The sequence below is a fragment of the Gallinula chloropus genome, assembly GCF_964237585.1.
Source record: "Gallinula chloropus genome assembly, chromosome: 32".
In the NCBI taxonomy this organism is placed as follows: domain Eukaryota; kingdom Metazoa; phylum Chordata; class Aves; order Gruiformes; family Rallidae; genus Gallinula; species Gallinula chloropus.
This window is the reverse complement of record NC_140117.1, coordinates 2,938,955-2,963,766: the sequence shown is the minus strand read 5'-3', so window position 1 is coordinate 2,963,766 and position 24,812 is coordinate 2,938,955. Positions and strand designations below refer to the sequence as shown.

General features: G+C 54.6%; 2 protein-coding genes across 2 annotated transcripts in view; one reads left to right on the top strand and one right to left on the bottom strand.

Annotated features, from left to right (window-relative positions):
- LOC311202963 (class I histocompatibility antigen, F10 alpha chain-like) overlaps positions 1-24,812 on the top strand; it is a gene marked incomplete at both ends in the record, with an annotated part of 52,398 nt that overhangs the window by 17,485 nt on the left and 10,101 nt on the right. The gene's annotated exons all lie outside the window — the stretch shown is intronic.
- Positions 3,192-23,671, bottom strand: LOC311202903 (class I histocompatibility antigen, F10 alpha chain-like; the record flags this gene model as incomplete). Its single annotated transcript, XM_084277549.1, is given in 9 exon segments — positions 3,192-3,254; positions 4,102-4,283; positions 5,025-5,097; positions 6,748-6,821; positions 21,164-21,268; positions 21,356-21,628; positions 21,705-21,980; positions 22,807-23,071; positions 23,612-23,671. Coding segments are annotated over 9 exon segments (1,371 nt in total).

The following is a 24,812-nucleotide window of genomic DNA, read 5'->3' as shown; positions in this document are numbered from 1 at the left end:
GGGTGTCCATAGACTATCTATAGGGTGTCGATAGGGTATCTATAGTGTGTCTATAGAGAGCTCGCAGGGCATCCATAGGGTGCCTATAGGGTGCCCACAGGGGATCTAGGGGTGACTGTATTGTGCCCACTGGGTTTCTATAGGGTTCCCATAAGGTTCCTATAGGGTGCCCGCAGGGGATCTATAGGGTGTCTGTAGGGTGGTTGCAGGGAATCTATGGGGTGCCTATACTGTGCCCATTGGGATCTGTGCTGCCTGGTGCCCCCTGCACTCCCCGCCCATCCCCTGCAGACACAGAAAGGTTCTCAAGAAATGGCTTTTAATGAAAAATCGGAACAAAACAGTAATCAAAAGCACTAATTACAGAATTAACACCCTCCCTCCTTCCCTCCCTCCCCCTCTCTCCCTCTCTCTCTCTCCCTCCCTCTCATTTCCCCCCCATCCCTGCAACAGGGCTAAGTGAGATGGTAGAGCCTGGCAGGGTGTCGTCTTCCATGGGGACATCTGTGTCCACAGAGATGTCACAGACTGTGACAGTGTCCACATCCATAGGGACAGGACAGGTGTCCCAGCCTGAGACACTGTCCACATCCATGGGGACCGGACTGTCTGTGTCTCCACTGGAGAGGATGGACTGTGTGCAGACAGGGAGCGGGTGGGATTGGGGAAGCGATGCTGCTGTCCCCGGATGGCTGTAGGGCAGGAACAGTTGGGGTTGTCCCTGGGGGACCGTTGGTGTAAGCAGGCTGCTGGGTGTCTGCAGCTGTGTGGCCCCTGAAGCCCAGTGCCAGGCAGAGGAGCGATGCCGTGACTGAGCAGTGAGGGGGTTGCCAGAGGCAGACTGGTACTGGAAATGGGGAGCTCTGAGCAGCTGCCGCTTGGCAGATCTGCAGGGGGGAGAGGGAGATGTGTCAGGCTGGGGGGCGGAGGGAATCCCTCAGGCACCCGCCGAGCAGGCCCCAAGCGTGGACCAACCTCTGGTCTGTCCCAGGTGAGTGGGAGGGTGCAGGGAAGGGCTGCTGCTGCTGCCCTGGCAGTTGGTGGAGGTTGGTGGGTCCTGAGAGAGAGACATGAACACACGCTGGTGACCATATCCCCAGCTGGGCCAGGAGCGTGCGCAAGGGCACTGAGAGGGAGCAGGGAGAGGGGCGAGAGGGGCTGTGGAGTTCCCCAGAGTGTGTCCCTGAGCAGCCAGGAGTGGGCTCAGGCCTTACCTCCAGTGTAGGGGGTTGGGAAGATGGGTGGCATCATGGTGGGGGCAGAGAGACCCCATGAAGTGCACCACAGAGGTGGGAGCGCCACGGTCACTGGAGGGTCAGCTACAGGATGGTGTCTGGATGCTTCTGTTTGCGCGTATCCTTGGTAGCAACGGGGCCACTCCCAGAGTCCTTTGCTGCCCCAACAGCTTTGCCAGCCCTCCATGGGCATGGAAAGGGTTAACAAAAAGGTTACAGGAAGAGTTACCCTCCATGGCTTCATGTCCAAGTGGAAACCACCACAAAGTGCTGCCCCTCCAAGGTTCATCCTGCCACCCATCCTATTGGATATTTGTACCCGTGACATGCACAGTGGGATCGAGTGCACCCTCAGCAAGGTGTGGGTGACACTGAGCTGTGTGGTGACTTTATACACTGCACAGAAGGGATGGTGTCCAGAGGAAAACTTGGCACATGTGGTTTTGTGTGCCTTTTGGAAGCTTTCCCTGTACTGATAAAGAAAACATCAGCTGGCTCAAGGCTGGAGTCTCAGAATCACATGATTGGGAAAGACCACCAAAGACCAGCAAAGACCAGCAAAAGGATGGTGATGGACTCCAGGCTGGGCAGAAGCTTTTCTGGGTGATTTCTGACCAGAGAAATGTGAGCCCTCATCACCTTAAAAACACATTTCCCACTTGTCTAATTGCCTAGTGATCATAGAATCATAGAATTGTAGGGGTTGGAAGGGACCTCGAGAGAGAGGAGGAAAACACTGGTGCCCAAGTTGGCTTTTCCTCCTTTTTCTGAACAGGCTGGGAAATCTCACACCTCTCAACTCCTGGCTACACAGCTGGTACTAAGGCCAGGGGTTTGGCTTGGACGACAAGGGGATGTTCTTTGGTGACTCCAACCTGTTGGAGAGGGACAGGATCCACCTGTCTAGAAGGGGCCCTCAGGAATCCCAGACCCGGGAGGTAGGATCAAGTCTGGAGAAAGGGCAGACTGAGTAAATACCGGCTTTACCATCTCTACCATCACCTGGCTGAGCCATCAAAGAGAAGACATAAGAAATGAAGAAGAGAAGGAAATTCCTCCCAGGCTGCCCAGGGAGGCTGGGGAGTCTCCTTCTCTGGAGGGATTCAACACCTACCTGGACACTGTCGTGTGTGACCTGCTCAAGGTTATCTCACCAAACAGGACTGGAGGTGCTTCCCCTCTGGGAAGTGACCTCCCAGGTGATGCCCCTCTGACAGAGATGTCATTGGTTGGTCACCAGAGGTCCCTGGCAACTATTGCTATTCTGGACTTTTATTGGGTGTTTGCTTGGCAGCAGATACAGGACTGATTTTTTTTTTTTTAATTACTATTTTTTAAGAGAATAGACTTAGCACTGAAGTCCTAGTAATAAAAGAAGTGAGAATGAATAAAACCTGAAGTATCTCTGTTTACAAATCTAATATCTATAGCAGTTAAATCTAAAAAATAAATTATAAATTGATTAAAGAAGTTGCACATGACAATTTGACATTATTTTGGTTCTAGTGTAGGATTCGATTTTGATTTTAAAGGAGTTAGAGCAGCTGTGAGAATATAAGGGGGAAAAAAAGAAAGAACCCCAGAAAACCCCACTCCAACATGACTGATGAAATATTGTTTATAGGGTCCCAAACAGCTCCGGTCCCAAACAGCTTCACACCAGCACGGCTTTTTTTTTATAAAATTTAAATATTTAATGCAATAAAATAAATAAATATTTCTCTTTTCACATTTAACAGACAAAAACAGAACAACAAACCCAACCCCACGTTGCAGGGAGTTGGTCAAACTTTAGAAGAGAAACTAAACTAAGAGTCTAAACTAAACTAAAGAGTCTTAACTAAACTAAAGAGTCTTAACTAAACTAAAGAGTCTTAACTAAACTAAAGAGTCTTAACTAAACTAAACTAAGGGTCAGTCCAAGGGGATCACAGTGTGGCTGCAGTGGTGCCCGTCTCACAGCAGCTGCCGGTGGATTATGTCCCACACCATCTTCCTGTGGAAGTGAGGGATGTGACTCTGGAAAGAGAAGGAGAGAGAAAGCTGTTACATAGGAAGTCAGGGTGGCAAGGAGGCACAAACACCCGGTTCGTTAGGGACGGGGAGCGCAGCTCTGCCCTGCTGAGGCCACCCCGAAGTGCCGACCCCAGCAAGCGCGCGCCTGGCTTTCTTCTGGCAGGAATTTGCTGTTTAACCCAAAAGAGAACAAAAGATCCTCTTGATCTCCAGCATTTAGTCCCACAAAAAGCCAGCTGATGAAGGAGACTCCCACAACAGCAGAAGCTCATTTAGGAAGCCCCCAGACCACGCCTTGTCAGAGGAGGAACAGGAGAACCAAGCAAGGAACTGCAATGCCCACCCTGTACCCACACACCAGGTGCAGCTCCAGGAAGAGGAAATACAAAAGCTTTTGGGCGGAGGAAGTTCCCAGGCCGGGGGCTGGGACAATACCTGGTGTCTGCCCTCCAACACATGGTGTTACAACCACCAGCTTACGTGGATTCAAAGCTCTGCTGCCACAGAGAGAGTCACCAACAGCATGAAAAAAGGACTAAAGAGCACCACGTAACCACAAGCCTGAGTTAAGCAGCGGGTACCTAAGGGGGTGCAGTAATATGTCACCCTCCACAAGTCCAGACAACCAGATACTACGTCCTCCTGCTGTGTGGTGCAGCTACACTCTATCCAACAAGTGTGACAGGTACAAGTCATGGGGATACTCACAGGTCCCAGATGGAAAGGGATCTCCTTCCTATTTCTGTTGGTCCAGATGATACACAGGGGTCACTGGTTGACTGGAGAACGTTGGAAGACTGGACAATGATGGAACACACAGCAAGGATGGAACAGCAGAGTAGGATGGCACGTGGCAGTAGTAGGATGGAAAATGGCAGTAGGATGGCACGATGTAGTAGTAGGATGGAACACGGTAGTAGTAGGACGGCACACCGGAGTAGGATGGAACACAGCAGTAGGGTGGAAGACTGGTCTGTGATTTAACTCCAGAGTAGATTCGAGCAGTGGTGTAGATTGGAGGACTGTACAGGACTGGAGCAGGGGGGAAGGCTGGAGGAGTCGAGGAGGCTGGAGGAGTCGAGGAGGCTGGAGGAGTCGAGGAGGCTGGAGGAGTCGAGGAGGCTGGAGCACTTTGGTGCAGGAAAAAACAACAGAGAAGAACCACAGTGTTTACAAGCACAGCATTTGCTATTGACACGTGTCAGAGCACCAGAAAGGAGACAGTTTATTCCTACACAACTGTCTACATGTGAGTGGGGAGCCACAGCTACAGCAATAGAAATACCTAAAGTACAACGAGACTGTCAAACCCCTGGACAGAAACATCCTGCACTGGTGTCACCACAAAACACAGCAGGCATTCCTGTGCAGAGACCCTTCACACTCAGCTGGGTGACTCTCAACTCGGGCAGAGGGGCAGGACTCAAATTTGTCACCTCAGTGTTACCCAAAAGAGAAAACTGCCTCTAAGTTGTGCGAGAAAGACCAGGGGAGGTGGAAAGGAAGAGAGAAAATCCTGGCATCCCCTGTCATTACCTTACATTTCACATCCCCAGATTTAAAAAAATAATCTTCTCTAGTTGGGAGGGGAGGAAGGAAAAATAAAAAGCTACTGAAGGTTCACCTCCCATAGGACAGCAGCCCAGGAAACCTTGGAAAAACATCCCTGTGCGGACTCAGAGACAAATGTTGGGCGGCACGGGGGAAGTTCAGGAATGAAATGGAAAGCAAACCTTTCAGAGAAGAAAGTCAAAGCAAACACAAGGGTTTTACCTGGCACAAGGAGCTGTCTTGTCCCACAGGGAGAGTGTTCCGTTGCCCAAGGGAGTCCCACAAGGTATTTGATCTACGAGAGGAGAGCGTAAGCAAATCAGCCACTGTTAAAGGCAACTGAGGAGGTTGATGAGCTTCCCCAAAGGTCAATGTTTCCTCTCTCCCCTACGTCCCCACATTCCCTGTGTTCTGTTGCTTTACAACAGTCTCAGATTTTCTTACTGGCAACTGCAGCAAGTTGCCCTGGGCACGACGTATCGCCAGGCTGAACCCCAGATTCAACCCCAAAAAGGGTTCTGGGGATCTAACACCCCAAACCAAACCAGTTTCCTTCTGGCCAGCTGGCAGCGGCCGTATCGCAGCTGGAGCTGGCTGCATCCAAGGCAGCTCCGGGACTGAGATGCCGAGCGAAACGCCCGGCCCCGACCCAGCAGCAGCGCAGGGATGCAGGGAAGAGACTGAGTTCCCACCCCAGCACTGCCAGACGCTACCGAGGGGCGATGCCGCCACAGCCCGTCCGTGAGCCGAGGGGGAGAGTCGCACCACACGCCAGGAAGAGCGCAGGAGAAACAAGCTCACGCCCTGACGTCAGCCTTACCAGTCTGCACCAGTTCTTCTCCTGGCACAGCACTTCTGGGTCTTTTCACTGCAGGCTCAGATGACAGGGCCTGAGTCTGGAACAGAAACAAACAAAGCACCGCCCTGAGTTTAACCTGAACACCAGCCCAAGCCAGTGGAAGCTTCCGGAAAGGGAGGCAGCTCTGGTCCGATATAGGGACCAGGATTTGCTGGCTCAGAGCGCAGCAGAAGGATCTTGGCAGGATCTCTGACCAGCACGCTGCCCTTTGGGTTTGATTGTTAATAGGGCTCTCCCCCCCACAGGGATTAAACCCCCTTAGGCTTCCTGCCCAGTTCCCCTCGGGCAGCTCCTCAGCATTCCGGAGTTCAGCCCTGACTCTGGCTCAGGGAGAGCTGAGCCCCTCAGAAAGGGGTTTTGTACAAACAAAGAGTCAGTGGTGCTCTCAGGGACAAATAACAGAGCACGAGGGTTTCTTACTCCTCTCACCCTACGGGGCAGGAAGAAAAAGAACACGGCACCTCCCACCCAAACTAAGGGGTCAAGCAGCTCAGGACTCGTTTTTACAGAGCCAAAGTCCTAGGGGAATCCTCTCCCGGGCCGGTGGATACCCAACCCAGCAGAGAGGGCTTTATCCAGAGGAAGCAGGGGATTGTTTTCCCAAGGTCATGTAGTTTGGGTGCTCCTTCCTCAGCTCCACGTGCCAGAGCAGAGCAGGCAAACCTGAGCCAGGCAAACCCAGCACACAAGAGGCGCCTGCTGTCAAGGGCCAAGAAGAGCCTGAGGCTGCACAGGTTCAGGAAAGTCTCTGCTAACCTCTCCCACAGACTCTGCTCCTGGAGCGGCATCGCTGCCCGAAGCTCGGCGTTTCCTTGCTGCCCTGGCTGGTACCTTCACCGCAGCAGCAGAAACCTCTTCAGCCTTCTCCTCACACCCAGGGATGGCAGCATCTAAACAACAAAGGCAGGACACGTGACAGCGTGACTTAAGAGGGGGTTCGGATTGCCATTTGCATGGCAGCCCAGCTCCTCGATCCCACCCAAAGCACTGGGATTCAGTCCAAGCTGCACACCCTTCTGCACTTTCAGACACCCCTCAGTTTTCCAAGGGACACCAAACCCCAGGAGAACCAGGGCTGTGAACTACCTTTGTCATGGGCGCCACCTGGTTGCAGCTTTGGAGGTTCCTGCCCATCAGGATGTTCCACAGGCGGATGAGGGCTGAGGAGAGAAGACACAGAATAGGGATTTACAACCACGGCTGAGCTTCACACAAGCAAAACTCCCAGAGCTAATTGCTGTAGTTCCCCTTCCAAGCCCCCCTGGGATCATCTCAGATACACACACAGACACCACAGAGCATCCCCCGCCTCTCCCAGCCAAGGCACCGCTAATTATCCCACTGCAGTGGGGTATTTCCCTTCTGTTAATGCTTCTTCATGAGTTACACTTGTTCCCAGCACCAAACACATGGCTTTGGCTAACGTGGAACGGGCTTTGTTTCACTCTGCACAGGTTAACCCTCCCCAAGCCACACACTGCCCTTCAGCGGGGCAATGCCCCTGTGCACAACGCTGAGTTACTCTCCCCGGGGGGTTCATCAACCACACTCTCCAGTCCCTTCCAACCCCACAACCCCCCACCATCTGTGCCTGGGAGCTCCGGGACGCCGGCACCGCTTCAGCCCCGGGAAGGCAGCCCCGTGTCTCCACACGCCCTACGCCGGGACTCCCCCCCAGCCGCTGCTCCCCCTCACACACACACACAGAGCCCTCTGCTCCTGCCCCACGCGCGCTCCCAGGGCCCGTTTCTTTCCCAACTCCCCGCTTCCCAGACGGAAAAGCCCCCGGGGGGCCAAGGGGGGCGGGGTCGCCAGGGGCCTTCTCGGGGCGGGGGGACCCGCAGCTCCGCTCCCGCCCTGGGCTCCAACGCCCAGGAGAGGTCCCGCAGGCCGCACCCGGGAGGCCGCGGGGCCTCAGGGACGGGGCGAGGCCCTCGGGCGGCCGGACGGCCTCGGGCCGGAGCGCTGACCTGGGGGGCGGCCTCTGCAGCGGCGGCGCGGCCGGGGACGGCTCGGGGGGCGCGGCGGGCGGCGGCCAAGAGGCCGCCCAGGGGCCCCGGCAGCCATCGGCACAGAGGCACCGGAAGCCCGCGGCGGGAACGCGCCCGTCCTGCGCCGCGCCCGGCCCGGCCCCTCCCACCAGGGGGTGGGGCAGCCCCGCCAGTGGCTCCGACCGCCGCCTGTCTGGGCGGAGCTGGGCCGGGCTGGGCCGTCCCTCCCCGGCTCTGCCCCCCGCTTGCCCGGCCCGGCCCTGCCCGGCCGCCCCTCCCAGGGCTGTGCGGGGCAGCCCCGCCATTGGCTCCTCCCGCCGCCTGTCTGGGGAGGCAGGAGAGGGGCGGCTCTCCCTCTCCCTCTCCCTCTCCCTCTCCCTCTCCCTCTCCCTCTCCCTCTCCCTCTCCCTCTCCCTCTCCCTCTCCCTCTCCCTCTCCCTCTCCCTCTCCCTCTCCCTCTCCTCTCTCCGCCCCCCCACCGCAGGTTCTGCGGCCCGAGGGACGCAGGTGGGTGGGAGCGGCCGGCGGCCCGGCCCCTGGGCAGGTTCCCCCTCCGGTCTCCTCCCCCCGGCTCAGCGGGGGAGAGGACGGAGACCCGGGGCTTACCGAGCCCTTTCCCCAGCGCTCTCCCGGCGCTCGGGGCCTGTCTCCGCTCCCGCTCCCGCAGCACCGACCGGCTCAGCCATGGCCGAAGGCTCGACTGAGCGAGAGCGGCGGGTGGGCAGGACGCGTGTCCCGGGACACGGAGCGGGGACTTGGGAAGCGTTGAACGGCCCCGCCCGGCACCGACCGGACCGGCTGCCCGGGCAACGGCGACGCGCGACCGGCCGCCGAACCCGCCGGGAACGGCCGAACCCAGCGGGCGGGAACGGGGCGGGTTTCCCCTGTCCCGCTGGGTTCGGCTGGGTCCCGCAGCCACCCCGCTCCCCCTGCCCTGCCCGAGCCAGAAGGGCGGGGATGCGGGGAGGGAGGGAGGGAGCTGCGCGGGCAGCCGGGGTGAGGCTTCTCGGGGTGCCCCCGGGTTTCCACCCCGAGAATCCCGGCACCCCCTGTGTTTCCCTCACGTTTCTCCTTCCCGGGGAGAACAGGATTCCCCACCGAGGCAAAACTCCTCCGTGTCAGACGGGAGGAGGATCGATGCCTTTGAACAGCCAGCGCTGGGGATCTCCTGCCTTCAAGTCAGGCTGCCAGCACTAGAACTAGATGCTGCCTCTCTCAGCACAGAGCAGATGAAGCCCCCAGCCCCACTTACACCAGCTACAAAGTCCCCACCACAAAGGCAGGGCTTATTCTCCCTGTCGTGACTTGTTGGCGCTGGTGGGCAGCGGATCAGCCGGGCTTCCAGGCCATTCTCCCTTCCCTTGTTGGAGCAGCTGTTTGTCCATCTTCTTCTCTCCTTGCTGAACATCCTGGCAGAAGGGAGGGAGAGGGAGAAAGAATGAAAAAAGGAGCTGAGGAGCTCAGGGTGTGAAGGGAACGTTTGTGATCTGGGGACAGAGCAAACTGCACAGGCTGTTCCCAAGGCACTGGCACGTTTGATGGGGGGGGGGACGGACGTATATAAGGGAGCATAAGAAATCGCATTTATAATAACTAACACATCAATAAGAGTAAATTCAATTACTAACTATTGCAAGATGCTTGGAGGGAAAGCTGATAAGGAGAACATAATAAATGAGAGCAGGGCTGTGACTCGTGACCCCAGCATCCCAAGGCAGGTGGCACCTGGGACGGATGAGGAGGAAGCATGAGAAGGAAGGTAGTTCTTGGGATGGATGAGGAGGAGCCCCCTACTCACTCAGATCACTGTGGGGACAGACAGGGACCATCTGTCAGCAGACAGACGGTCTGTTTACAGACAGGCAGGAAGCCGGGTTTATCCCCCACCCCGGGACCCCGCTCCAGGGATCCGCATCCCTCAAGGGGGAAGAGATCGGGATGTCCCGGGTCACAGAAGCTCCGGTAAAGGAAAGAAAGAGCCGAGATCCGTCTGTCTTTCACCATCGCGGGGTGCACCGCTCCCGGAGGCACTGCAATACCGGGACGATGCGCGGAGCGGAGGGAGCAAGCTCCGGGTCCAACTCCCAAGGCCAAAAATCCGTTTAATATAAAGTCCTCTCATCGAGGACGTATCAGATATTAAACTGATAAGAACAGATACTACACTTGATCTTAGCCAAAAGGCCGAGAAGCGATACCTGACACACCCCCAGCACCTCCACACACCCCCGCCGGCTCTCACACAACTCACGGATGCTCCACACTGGCCCCAAAACACCCTCACGTCCCGCTCGCATTCGCATTCCCCTGCCTATCCCGCCTCTTCCCGCCGGGATCCGCTGCTCTCGGCTCCGGGAAACCGGCGGAGAGCTCCGCACCGAGCACTCCCAGCAGCCCGTGCGCGCCCCGATGCTCTCGATTTGCATGGACACGCCCCTCTCCAGCCGCTGCTCTGGCCGCTGTCCTCCCCAAACAGCACCCAGCTTCTTCCTTTCCCCTTCCTGCTCCTCCCGCCCGTCCTTATCCTTCCTTTACCTTCCCTCCCCCACTCCCACCCCCGCCCCCTCCCCCGCCCGCTCCCCCCCAGCCTTTCCCCCCTGGTTCCCAGCACCGGACACTCAGCCGAGCGCTGCGAAGCTCCCCGAGCCCCCGGGGATGGAGCAGCGGGAGCCGAGGGGAAGGTTCTCCCCGCTCCCGCTCTGCACATCGTGTAGATCCACACAAGGCTGCCCAGGGCCCCATCCAGCCCGGCCCTGAACACCTCCCGGGACTGAGCATCCCCCACCTCTCTGGGCAGCCTGTTCCAGCAGGAAGAAATGGGCATTTTAAGAAGTACAAATGCCAGAGTTCATTGGGTGCTGTTAGCTGCTGGGAACATGCTCTCTCTTGTCCTTCTTCCTTGCTTGACCTCCTGTCATTCATGCCACCCTGGCGTCCCATGAAGGAAACAGCCCTGTGGAGCCAGAGGGTGGTGTAGGGGACCGTCTCCAACAATTCAGAGACTGTGGCAGGTGTTTGTCTCAACCCTGCTGGAACATTCCACCACCAGCTCTCCCCACTGTCAGCAGTGCCCCAACGGTCACACTGCAAGACCAGATGCTTCCTGCCTTCCTATGGCCCCCAATGCAGAGCTGAGTGAATTTAACCCAAGCCCTGTGCATGCGCCCAGACCCGGGGTCTGGAAGAGAGAGGGGCCTGGAGACCCCTGAAGACCACCTGAAACCTCCCAGCGACGGTACTGGGCAGGCACACCACCACTGCAAGGGGGGTGGCTAAACAAAGTAGCTCTTGGAATATGCTGATTGATTCCTGGAAGGAGTGAATACAACACAATAAAAGAACAGAGGTGACCAACGTGGAGGGAACGTTCCCCCACTGGACCTGAAGACACTGGACTGACAGGACACTGCAGCTCTGTGGTGGGAGAGATTGCAATCTCTCTCTCTCTCTCTCTCCACTCTTTTTTCATTCTTCCCCCTTCTCTGAGCCTCTAGACACTGACAAAGAGCCTGTGCACACGGACAAAAGCCCTACAGAGACGGTCCAGAAGCTGCCTGGCCAGAATCTGCCTCGTCAGCCATCGGATCAGGGACCCACTTGGTCTCTACACCCACCGCTCCCATCCACACCTCCCACCCAACTCCCCCAGAAATCACTGTCTCCTGGTGAATCGGTTGGCAGCGTTTGTTGGGATGTGCCACAGGCTCAGGGATGCGTTTATCCACTGAGAGCAAGGCTGGGCACAGAGCAGAAGGAGTTTGGATGGCGACCATTGAAAGTGGGCAGCTTCCTTGAAAATTCACCTGGGAAACACAACCCCCCGTTTGGGTCGAGCGATGGCCGCTTCCTAAAGAAAAACTTGCCCACTTCCAAGATTGACTAGAGGAGCAACTGGCCAAGGGACACATCCAGCCCTCCACAAGCCCATGGAACTCGCCTATTTTTACCATCCCTGAACAGGACGGGAGATGGCGCTTGGTGCACGAGGTAAGAAAAGTCAATGAAGTGATGGAAGATGCGGGAGCTTCGCAGCCCGGTCTGCCACCTCCAGACGTGAGACCTAAAAATTGGGACATTTGGGTTGTTTTTTCACTATTCCCCTACACCCTGATGATTATGAGAAATTTGCCTTTTCAGTCCCTACTGTAAACAAAACTGAACTCATGGAAAGGTGTCATTGGGTGGTGCTCCCACAGGGCATGAAAAATTCACCCACTGTGTGCCAGGCTTATGTAGCCTGGGCACTTGCTCCAGTACGAAGAGCCCATCCTGATCTCATCTTTTATCATCACATGGATGAGGTACTGATTGTGGGAAAAACTTGGACATTGACAGTTTGATTCATGAGTTGACAGGGCATTTGGAAAGCAAGGGGTTACAGATTGCTCCAGAGAAAATTCAAAAGGAGCCAGTGTGGAAATCTCTGGGGTGGCAGATTGATAAAAGTACCGTAACACCCCAAAGGATTGAGATCCCAGCTGAGGTCAGCACGTTAAATGATGCTCAAAAGCTGCTTGGAGATACTAACTGGGTTAGACCATTGTGTGGCATTACGAATAGGGCACTGGAACCTGTAGTGGCATTGCTAAAGGGAGGAGGTGGTGCAGGAGCACCCAGAATCTTGTCAGAAGAAGCTAAAAAGGCCCTGGAAGTCATTAGTGACAAAATCAAAAATACATATACCCATGGATGGGATGCTGAGTGGGACATAGGAGTCACAGTCATTAATCAAACAGAACATGTGTTTGCTATTATAATGCAGTGGACTAATGACAAAGATCCCTTAAGGCTGTTAGAATGGGTGTTCCTGCCCATGCAGCCAAAGGGAACTGTAACTCTGTGTTTGGAGGCGACAGCCCAGGTCAGTGCAAAAGGCCACAATCACGTAGTAGAAACTGCAGGAACAGAACCCACATTTATTGTTGTTCCATCAACAGCAGAGTATTCAGCATGGGCCTTGAGGAACAGCACTGCCCTGCAAATAGCTTTATTAGACCACACAGGGGAAGTGAAAGTGCATTACCCACCACACAGAATCTCTACAGCAGCACAGAACTGTCAAACAGAAGAAAAGCCCTTGTTGTCTGGGTGTGCGGTTCGGGGTGTTCCAGTGTTCACTGATGCAGGGGGAAGAGCTCAGAAGGCTGCGATTCCATGGCAGGAGCATGGGAAATGGCAGGATTTGCTATTCAAAGGAGCCCAAGCCTCAATCAGCAGCTGGAGCTGCAGGCGGTTGTGAGAGTGTGTGACAAGCGGAAAGCCGAACCGGTTCATCTGGTCTGTGACTCCCTGTGTGTGGTGGGAATAGTGACCCGAATGGAACGGGCACTATTGAAAGGGGTTTCAGATGAGAGATTATATAGATTGTTTAAGGAATTCTGGCTCCTCCTGTCTAACCAACAGCATCAGTACTTTATTACCCATATTGGCAGCCACACGGGACTAACTCAGGGTCTGGCAGAAGGCAATCGGAGAGCAGACAGGTTGGCAGCACCAGCGCGGGCTGCTCCCTCAGCAGAGCGCTGTGCACAGGCTCGGACATCACAGGAATCCTTTCATCAATCTGCCAGGGAGCTTCAACGACAACACCACCTGTCAGTTGCTGAGGCTAAAGGGCTTGTACAGTCGTGCCTGGACTGTCAGCAGTTCACCAGTGGCCTTGCCCCTGGTGTCAATCCTAGTGGCACAGGCCCACTAGAAGTCTGGATGTTACACAGGTCCTAGAATTTGGCCGGCTGTGGTGGTTTAGCCCTGGCTGGAGGCCAGACATCCACCCAAGTCAGTCTATTACTTCCCTTCTTAGTTGGACAGGAGAGAAAATAATATATTAAGAGGCTCAGGAGTCAAAATAAGGACAGGGAGAGATCACTCTGTCATCAATGATGTGGCCAAACCAGACTCAACACAAAGTGAAGAAGAGAAAAACTACTCTACTTTATTACACTACACTACAGCTACAAGGAACAGTGAAGAAAAACCGGATTTGGAAGCACGACCAGATCTTAAAACAAACACACCCTTATCTTAAAACACTTCCCCCCCACCACTCCCTTCTTAGCAGACTTTAGTCAGGATTTTGCTCCCTTCTTCCCCCCTGTTCACAGTGTTAGAAATGCCAATGGTCCTAAAGAAAGGACTTGAGGTAGACACGTTAGTGAAGCAGTAATTTATTATACATTCTTGCAAGAGTGGGTGACCTAACAAAGTAGGCACACCTTTGGTCAGAGTTTGTAGCACTTTTATTACATATCCTTGTTCAAAAATCATTAGGTTACCTCACACACCTGTACATAGTCATAACTTGTCCCACTTCATATTAAAATGTGTCCCAAGAGGTGATTTCCATAAACTACTCCCAGCTGCGCCTGCGCACTGCTGTTTGGTGGTGGTCATTGAGGGTCGTGGGGATGAAGTCGGATGGCTCCTCTTCGTCACCGCAAGTAACCTTCTGTCTTGTGCAGACTCAGTTACCCCTTGACTCTGATCCAAACTACAAGTTTGATTTCAGCAGGTTTTGTATACCTGCAAGGACAAGGGGGAGCTTGAACTAGTTACAGTGAAATGCTTTGCCTGCATTTGTGACCAATTACAAGACAGATAAGGAGTTTGTTAGACCGATGGGGGGAACTGCACCTCATCAAAGATATCATTTTATTTTAACAGAGCACATCGTCCTCGAGTGCATAATTTACTCAAAAATTGGTGTTAGACTCAAACTTATGTCTCAATTGGTGTTTCTTCTTTATCAGTGAGGCAGAGTCGTTCAAGCCAGGCATTGTTTATGGGAGGTCACCACTATGGCACTTCAAACCATCCTGTTAGCAAGTCTTCCTTAACCCTTTACAAGCATCTTAATGCAATATTTCAGCAATGTTGAGACATAAGTCCACAGCTTTCCCACCCCATCACCCATTACTTAGCAAATGAATCTTTAGGTGGGTCTCCAGGCCTGGTCAAAACCGGCTGGAGTCGTCTTTTTTGTCATGCACCATCACCATGGCAGAAATACTGGGTTCACTGGCTTCATGCACGTGCGAGCTTCCTTTTCTAGTACTTTCTGTGGGGAGGTGGTGGGGGAAAACTGTGCATGTGCATTTCCACAAACACAGTCAGGTGAACAAGCACTGGAGCAGCAAAAAATGTCTGGCGTTGGTGAGGATGAGACCCCAAATCCCTCCCCCGAACCTCGTCCTTCAACTCCAGGAGTGGTAAGGTTTCCTTTCTCCAGCACTATAGCCAGGCAGTAGGGACAATGTCCTTGCTATGGCTATAGTGGTGTATTGTTCCCTTTCCATTAGACTTTCAGGTCGTCACAGCCTCCCCAACATGTGCGGTTTCACCTCCCGGAGCAACCAGAGAGGTGGGTGTTATTGAGACTGAGAGAGATCTCTTCAAACTCAGATAGTTGGTTTAGAAAGAATCAAGGTTTTCCTGTTCTGTTATTGCTTTACTTCTAGGCAGAGGCCCCATGCTTCTCCTCTCAGGGTTGCAGATGCTGTGGTGATGTGTGAACGATGCTGTGTGATAGAAATTTATGCACTGTTAGGAGCTCTTGTTATTTTGGTTTTGTTCTTGATTGTGTCTGGTTTCAATTGTTGTTACAGCTGTGTACACCAATAAAGTTCAGTTTTGTTCAGTTAACCAAGAGTTTCTATATATCCTAAATTCTTCTACAGAAAATACAATAACCCTTTTCAATTTGCAAAAGCAACATTTCCCAGCATTTTCCACACCAGCAAACCTGCTGTGGCATGGATCCATCTCTTCACAAGCTGTAGATGGTCTCTGCTCCCCGTTCTTATCCATGGGCTGCAGGGGGACAGCCTGCTTCTACCATGGTTTCTCCACAGGCCGCAGGGGAATCTTTCTCTCCAGCACCCGGAGTGCCTCATTCTTCCCCCCCTCTCCTTCTTCCCTGGCCTTGGTGTCCACATGGCTTCTTACATCTTCTCACTCCCTTCTCTGGGGGCAAAACGCAGCTGCCTGCGTTTGGGGTGTTTTGCCTATATGTTATTCCCAGAAGCGTTGTGACTGTCACTGATGGGCTTGGCCTTGGCCAGCAGCAACTCTGGCCTTGAATCGGCTGATGTTTACTTTCTGAGGCCTTCAGAGAGCTTCTAGCTGCTGCTTTCAGCAGTCATCTCTGCAGCCCCCCATCCCTTCATAAAACACAGCTACGCAAAACTGCAACAAATGAGTAAGTCTACTTATACATCTATGTATAACTGGTACCTGACTAGTGCTAAAGGATCATCCTTTTTGCTATCTGTGTTTACAATGTTGGAGCTTTCCAGTACCTACATTTTTGCTGAAGGATTGTATAGATTGTTTAAGGAACTGTGGCTTCTATTATCTGGCCGACAGCATCAGTACTTTATTACCCATATCTGCAGCCACACTGCATTAACTCAAGGTCTAGCAGAAGGAAATGAGAGAGCAGACAGGTTGGTAGCACCATCAAGGGCCGCTCCCTCAGTAGACCGTTTTGCACAGGCTCAAAGGTCACATGAATTCTTTCATCAATCTGCCAAGGTTCTTCAACGACAATACCACTATTGTGCCAAGGCTAAAGGGATTGTACAGTCATGCCCAGACTGTGAGCAATTTACCAGTGGCCTTGCTCCTGGCATGAATCTTTGTGGCACAGGCACACTGGAAGTTTGGCACCAAAAATAAACCAAAAAAAAAGAGAGATCCCTTTTCTCTGGCAGTGTGGGGCTACTGCACAAACGGGGGAATCCAGTAAACATGTCCAACGCCACGTGTGCTCTGCCACAGCAGCACTTGGGGTACCCCCTGAAATCAAAACTGACAACAGCCCAGGATATAGAGCACAGGAACACAAACCTTCTGCCAGTTCTGGGGCATTACCCATGTCACAGGGACACCACATTCGCTCACAGGCCAGGCCATGGTGGAATGTATGAATCAAACTCTCAAGCGTTTGCCTCACAAACAAAAAGGGGGAGAGAAGGAGATCTCTGCAGCTGATCGACTAAACAAAGCTCTTTATGTTTTGAACTATTTATATCTGCCACAGGACAGTTTGGTACCTCCAATGGTGAAACATGGAGTAGGTTTAAAAGGAGGTTTGGAATGGATCAAAGAAAGTCAATGTCAGGTGTTAGTAAGAAATGAAGTTACAGGTACTAACTTGGGGAAGGAGATCTGCCTGTGTCATTACAGATACGGGAACCAAGTGGGGACCAGCCAAGTGGATGAAGCCGTGGATCCAGAAGAAAGCAAGCCTGCAGGAACCAGGATGGGATCCTGATCCCAGGAACTGAACTGAAGTGTTCCAAGTGCAGCCACGGTGGACTTGAGTTGTGTTATGGGAAATATTGAACTATTTAACAGTCTTCGAAATACGCCTGAAAATGAGTGAAATAGTGACTTCCACACAGCCTAAGGTCACTGACAATAATGGCTGCCTGTACCAGAAGAGAAGTTGCTGTTACCTACACCCAGACACTCCTGACACTCCTGACTGGCAAAGCAAACAAATACAACAGCAAAGGTAGCTGAGGCTACGGATGTGGGGGCAGGTCTCACAGAATCCTGCAGCAACTGATTTCCTATCACTGGCTCACGGACATGGGTGTCAAGATTCTGATGGCACGTGCTGCAGGAACCTGTCTGACCACTCTCAGTCCATTCATGCCAGCATTCAGAAATTAATAGATCAAACACAAAAGATACAACAAGAAAATGGATTCTTTGGCTTGGACAATTGGTTTCATGGGTGGGGAATGTCAGGATGGGTATTGTCACTGGCCAGAACCGGATTGCTGATTTTAGCAGTTGTAGTGGTTGTCTTACTCTTCCTGACATGTTTGTTGAGCTTTCTGCAAAGGGCCCTGCAGAGATCTCTACAGGCAGTTTCTGTAACACAAATACATAAAGGGGGAAGTGTCAGGGAAGACAGCAGGCCTGGCAGCGGCCCAGCTCTCTTCACCCAAAACATAGGCCCTGACAACATCCTCGTGTGCCCATGAGACAGGACAAGTTACTCACACTGAGAGGAACTTAATAATCACATTCCCAAAGCACAGCGGCCTTGATGACAGGGGTACAGGCTGCCCTAAACCAAGGAGTTGTGATGGGAAGAACTTGGGAGTACCGGAACATGTCAAGAACCAGCCATAATAAGATGGTCACACAGCCGGTGTGCGGATGCTTTTAGGCATCAGAGGTAAACTAAGGATATTTAGCGATAAGATGGGTTATCAGAACTCATTATAATCAGTAACCAATCAGTGGGGTGTGAACAGTATGTGTAACCAAGTAGCAGTTTTTCAGCTTGCCACGTTTGCAGTAACAAATGTCTCTAATCTGTGGGATTTCACCCAATAAACGGCTTCACCTGAAATAATAAGATCCCCCTGGTGTCCCTGGTCCTGTGCCTGCAACCACCGAGGACCGGGAGGGTGCTACTGGACTGTCACCCCATCACTGACTGCCAGCATGCCTACCTGCATGGCCAGGTGCTGCCACCACCTGTCACACGATGTCCCCCTGTCCCCCTGTCCCCTGTCCCTGGTCCTCACTGCCACCTGTTGCCACCACCCATCCCCAACGGGTCCCCACTGCCATCCGGTGTCACCACCCATCCCTACCATGACTCACCAGCACACCGTGTCAGTAACCGTCCTCAGTGCATCCCCAGCTATCCCTGTCATACCCATGGGACATCTCCATCATGTCCCTGCAATGTCCCCAGCCATCGCCACCATGTCCCAAACACATCCCTGCTGTGTCCCCAGATGTCTCCCCCACATGCCCAGCTGCATCCCCGTTGTGTTCCCATCCCCATCGTGTTCCTGCCATGTCACCACTGCATCCCTGCTGTGTCCTCAGTTTTCCCTTCCATGTCCCTGCCAAGTCCCCTGCTATGTCCCCTGCAGTGAGGGGGGATAGAAATATAGACACTTTATTTATTTATTTATCTATTCATTTATGTATTTATAAAGCACCTATTGACAAACATTCTTTGGATCCACTCTGACAGCAGAGGGAAGAACAGGAGTCAGCCTGTCAGTCCCTCAGCGCTGCTGCTTCCAACCGATTTAAAACCAAACCAGACCAAGAGGCACAAGACTTTGCTGCCAGCTTGCTCGGCTGGTGTTTAATGCTGCTGCTCCCTCAGGGTAGCAGTACTGCCACACCCATCCCCACCATCTCCTTGCTACATCCTTGCCGTGTTCCCAGCCCTGTCCCACCTGTGTCCCCATCACATCTCCTCCCATATCCTCACCATATCCCCCCGGCATCCCTGCTGTGTCCCCAGCCATCCCCTCTGCTGCATGTGGCTGCCATCCCCCAGGAGCTGCGGCTCTTCTCCCGCTCACTCCACGCAGCATCATGTATGGACCGGAGAGCTGGAGCTGGGAACAGGTGACAGTGGCAGCCACCCAGGCAGGTGCCCACACCTTTATCACCTGCTTGCCCTGGCGCTATGACACAGGAAGGAGGCGACCCCCAAACTCATTGTCCTTGTGTCCCCACGCTGACCCCCATCTCACACAGAGGTGGGCGAGCTGGGGATACAGATTTCAGGGGACAGTTGCAGGGGGTGGCCATCGCTTGGGCCCTGGTGAGGGATGCTCATGTCCACTGTCCTTTGCTCCAGGAAGCTTCACTGCCTCGATTCTGGTGCATCATTAACCTTGATGCATGACCTGGGCGATGGCTGCAGTGCTCAGGTCAGGTCCAATCTCCATCATGAGCCCTCCTGTCTGTGGTGTCTCAGCCCCCATGTCCCACAGGCCCATGGAACTACGAACAACTCACGACGACCTTCCCACTCCAGGTCTACCTGAGCATCTCCAACTTTAGCCACCTGGTTTCCTTGGTCCTTGTCTTGATGCTCTCCAGGGACACAGTTCTTGGACATCTATGTAATGGGGGTCTGCCCAGGCAGCAATGTCCAGGCCCAGCTGCCTGGCTGTGACTGCTGCAGCTCCCCATGAAGCAAGAAAGATGGGGAGAGGCTTTTTACCAAGACCTGGAGTGGCAGGAGAAGGGCCGTGGTTTGCTACCGAAAGAGGGGAGATCGAGGTCTGCTTGTAGGTCCACAGCCCAGGGAAGTGCTCTGGGTCTCTGCCAAAATGGTGGGGACTCTTCTGAGAGCAAAAGCCAGTGTCCAACAGAGAAAATCTCTCCCAAGACTCCTGATGCATGCCCACAGACAGAAGTGGTAAGGAAGGAGACTGCAGAACAGGCAGGAGGTCTTGGTGAGTGCTTGCACCCTTCTCCTGCCAAAAAGGTAAGTGCCTGCACAAGGTGGGCACAGGGTGATGATCGGTGACATCAGGTGCCCGAGCTTCAGAGAAGAAAAATAAGATGAAAAAAGACCTGTGGGGACCAAGGCAAATGTAGTTCAGTAAGGCAAAAGCAAAAGCCATGTGGAGAAGCAGAGGAAAAACAAAAGAATCATTTGCTATTTCCCATCAGCAGACGATGCCCAGCAACATCCCGGGAAGCCGGGCTTCAGTACGCACAGCGGCTGCTCCAGAACACAAGCATGGTCAGTAATAAACATCCCCTGTTCATCCTCCTTTCAGCATGCATGGCCAAGCAGATGTCGCAGGGTTTGGAACATTGTTTTTGGGGTCAGTTGTCTTGGCTGTGTCCCTTCCCAAGGTCTTGCCCACCCACCACCTACCAGTGAGGGGTATGTTGGAGAGACAGCCTGGATGCTGGGCCAGCCCCGCTCCTCAGCAGTCAAATCCCTGGGCTGGTACCAACACCCTGCTCACTCCCAATGCACAGCACAGCCAGGGCTGCTGGGGGGAAATGAACTCCACCTCAGCCAGACCCAACAGAGTCCTAAACACAGCACCATGCTGGGTGCTGGGAAGAAATCCATCTCTATCTCATGGAGAACAAGCACAGCCCATGATCCAAGGCTGGGAAACAAGCACATGAAGTGGTGCTACACTGGTGGCTCTTCTCCAGCCAGAAGATGTAACAGCACAGCACCATGTGCTGGCACAGTGTGATCAGCTCTCTGCAGGCAGCTCCCAGCCTCTCCAGTCGGTGACAGTGCAGGAGCCACATCCAGCTGCCCTGGTCGCTCATGGAGCAGTAAGACTGGGATCACTGCAAGGATGGGAGGAAGAGACAGTGTCACCCAGGGAAAAGTCCCTGTCCCCAACCCTCTGCTATGGTGGTCTCAGTGCCCCCAACCAGCAGCCCAGTTTCGCTCTGACCATGGGTCTCAAGGGGGAGCACAGAGAGCTGAGCCTGCCCCATCCACCCCCCAGTCCCATGTCATCCCTTTGGCCAAGCTGCCACAGCTCCCATCAGTGCCTATGGGGGAGGAACAGCTGCGAGCTGCCACCTCGTGCTCACTGTGGGGCACAGTGCACATAAGAGAAGAGGGGAAGAGGCATCAGCATCCACTGTGTGTAACCCTCAGGCTTGGGGGCCTCCTAGAGCACTGCAGCTTGTGCCCACAGCCCCTGTCAGCCCCCCGGGCTCTGCCTTCCTCCCACACCCTGGGGATTTACCTGATCTGCGTTTGCAGATGATGAATCCAGTGATGGCAATGACAGCCAGGATGACAAGGGGAACAACCACCCATGGCATGATGGTCAATGAGTTGGACTCTGGCTCTGGGGAAGAACAGGGGTGTGAGGAGGGGGAGAGAAAGGGGAACCCCCTCGCCCACTCTTTCACATACCCAAGGCCACCAGACTCACCCCAAGCAAAGACCCCCGGCTCAGCCAGGCTGGCGTGCTCCACACAGCACCGGTACTTGTCCTGCTCCCCAGGAGGGGCCTCGATGGACACCCAGGCGTAGTAGGTGCCGTCGCTGTTGGGCATGATGCTGCCCCACTGGGTCTCCTGGTCCCTGACCTCACCGTCCCTCAGCCAGCTGATGCTGATGGGCCGTGGGTAGAAGCCGTAAGCGCGGCAGTGCAAGGTCAGGATCCCCTGGGTCTCCTTCTTCGACACTTGGACCGTGGGGGGCTCTGGGGAGGGGGTGGCAGTGAGAGCTGGCACACACATCCACGCTGGCCCCTCCCCAGGGTCCCCATCTCCCCTCACCTTTCCTCTCCAGCACAGCCTGCCCATAGCTCACGTATTTCCTCAGCCACTCAGGGCAGGTGTTCTCCAGGTAGTGCTTCCTGTCCTCAGCGACAGTCCCGTCCATCTCCCACTTCCTCTTGGTGATTTGTGCTGCTGCATCTGCCGCAGTGAACGTCATCGTGTCCATGTCGAAGGCAATGAAGTCCCTCCCATTGTAGGCAATTTGCCAATACCCCCTGGTGCTATTGTCCTCCAGGAGGTCACAGCCGAACATGGACTGCCATGTGTGAGCCCCTGGAACACGACCAGGGAGATGGGGCTGAGGAGCTGCTGCAGCCCTGGGCCTTCAGTGGGGCAAGACCCCCTGGGAGCACCCCCAACTCCAGCCCTGTATGAGCCCCAAGAGAATTGGGCACTGACACAAGAGCTGCCCCCACCCTGCCCAGGGCCCACAGCGCTCAGGGCATCACATAAAGCTGTGCCATAGACCCCCTGTGCCCAGGGCATGGGTGGGCTGGCACCCAGCCTCACAGCACCCTGTGACAGGAAGGGAATGGGACAGGGTCAACAATATTGGGGGAGGGGTTTTAGGAGGTGGGATGAGTTGGGGGAGACCCTCTGTCTCTACATTGGGAGGTACAAACCATAGAATCTCCTATGTAGTAAGGGACCCATAAGCATCACTGAGTCCAAGTCCTGAGTCCCCACAGGGCCAGCTGTGTCAGAGCATGGGACTGAGTGCATCATCCAGATGCTTCTTGACCTTAGACAAGCTGAGGGGTACAAAGTACCAGAAGGAATGGTTGGGTGCTGGGACATGGCAGGGGAGCCCCTCTACTTTTGGGGATCTGCACTGCCATAGGGATGGTGAGAGGTGGAATGTGGTGGCCAGGCCTGGGATGGGGTGCTGGGCACTGGGCAGGGGTTGGGAGAGAGTGATATATTGGGTGGTGAGGCCTCAACAACTCTGGGACAAGGCACCCCTTGCACTGGGAACCTGCTTACAGTGGTGCTGGGCAGGGTCAACACAGGCTGGAGCAGTAGCATAGGGCTGGGAATGGTCTTCTGAGAGGGTGGGAGTGATCCCACCCCATGGAGCACCACCCCAGCTCATACTCACTGCTGCTCTGGTTGTAGCGCTGCTGCAGTTTGGCCAGGCTCACATGGTTCATCTGCTGGTTGTTCTGTCCATTCTGGGTCTGCCAGTCCCAGTACTGCTGGTCCAGGTTGGCCGCCATCCAGTCTGCCCGGGGCAGCATCCTCCTCGTCTCGCTGTCGTAGCGCACAATGAGGTTCCCGTCCACGTACCCCACGGACACAAACTCGGGCACCCCCGGGCTGGGCTCTGACACCCCAATGTCAAAGTAGCGCAGGGAGTGGAGCAGCTCTGTGGGGACACAAGAGACAGTGAGGGTTGGGGGGGCTGTTCTGAGGGGGCCCACGTTGTGGAGGCAATTTGACTGGTGGGGGATGTTGGGGCACTAAGATGTGTCCAGGAGGGGGTTCTGCTTCCAGGGAAGACCAGGAGGGCCCTGGTGTCAATAACAGGAGTGTGGAGCGGGGGTGTACTGGGACCCGAGGTGCCCAGGAAGAGGTCTCCAGGGTGGTCCCTGCCACCAAGGAGAAGCACATCTGGGGGAAGGGGCTGGTGGAGGAAGGAAAATGAAGCCAGGGCCAGAGGGAGCGTTCTGAGGGAGCCTCCTGGCTCCTGGGGGAGCCACGGGATACTGGGTTCCCGCTTTAACTGGAGGGATTTCCTGGGGCCCAGAGAAGGGCAGCCCGGGGTGGTCCTGGTTCTCCGGGGTGGAGGAGAGTCAGGAGAGGTCTTGGTGCCGGGGAATGGAGCACAGGTGTCAGGAAAAAGGGTCTGGGGGTGTTCCGGGGCCGAGGGAAAGGGCTCAGGGTCCTCACCCACACTCACCACACACCGCCCTGCCGAGAACTCCCAGCAGCAACAGCAGCCCCAGCGCCCGGGGCGGCCACATAGTTCCGATCCGGTGCCGCGACCACAGGAGCTGAAGGACTCCTGCTTCCATCAAACATCTTTGAAAATCCCACCACGAGCCCCATGATTGGCTGCTCCACCACCTGGGCACCACCCATCCGCCAATAGCAGCTCGAGACACGTCTGACATCACCGTGCGCAGGGCAGATCCCGTCTCTGCACATTGGCAGAGGCAAAAGCGAAAGCTGCTCATCGGGATCGTTTTGAGTCCTTGAAATTCCCTCCCAGCAGGTCGTTCAGGCCAGGACACAGGGATCCTCTGGGCCAATCACAATGGGGAGCATTTCCCAGTCATTCCCAGTTAGAATCCCAGCAGTCATGGGCAGTGTGACCCCATCCAGCCCATGACAGTCTGCCACCATTCTTCTCTGTGGTGAGGGGACCAAACCTGAACACAGCACTCAAGGTGGGGCCTCTCCAGTGCTACTCACCACACTGTTCTTAACTCAGGCCAGGATGCCGCTGGCCTTCTCCATGCCCTGGGCACACTGCTGGCTCATGTCCCACTGGCTGTCAGTCAATGGCCGAAGGTCAGCTGGAAAGCTGCCTTCTCAGCCAGGCAGCTTTCCAGCCACTCTGACCCAAACCTGTATCACGGCTTGGGAATTATGACCTAAATGCAAGTGCAGACACTTGGCTGTGTTGAACCTCATGCCTTGGCCTTGGCTGTTGCTTGGCCATCCCAGAGCCAGCTCAGCGGGCACAGATCTGGCAGTCCATTGGGTGGGGATGGGGGTGGTGGGGAAAGCTGGGAACTCTGAGCGGGTCCCTGCAGCATGATATGAGGAGGACAGGGGCACAGCCCGGCACCTGGATACTCCCCACTGATAGCACACTGGCTGAGCCCACTCCTCTTTGCCTTTGGTATGTTATCCTATACAGTGTGGATACAGCTCAAGGCTACATCCTTATTTAGACTTTACTTCCAAGCCTCCACATTTCCTGATCTACACTAGATTACACTAACAGTGTAACTGACTCTCTGAATCAACACTGTTCACCCTGGGGGGTGGGGGCAGCCAGGCAAAGCAGCTCCTGCCAGGACGCTACCTGGAAGGGGTCCCGACCCCCACTGACTCGGCACAGCTGAGCCACAGTGGGCAGCAGGGAGTCATGAGCTC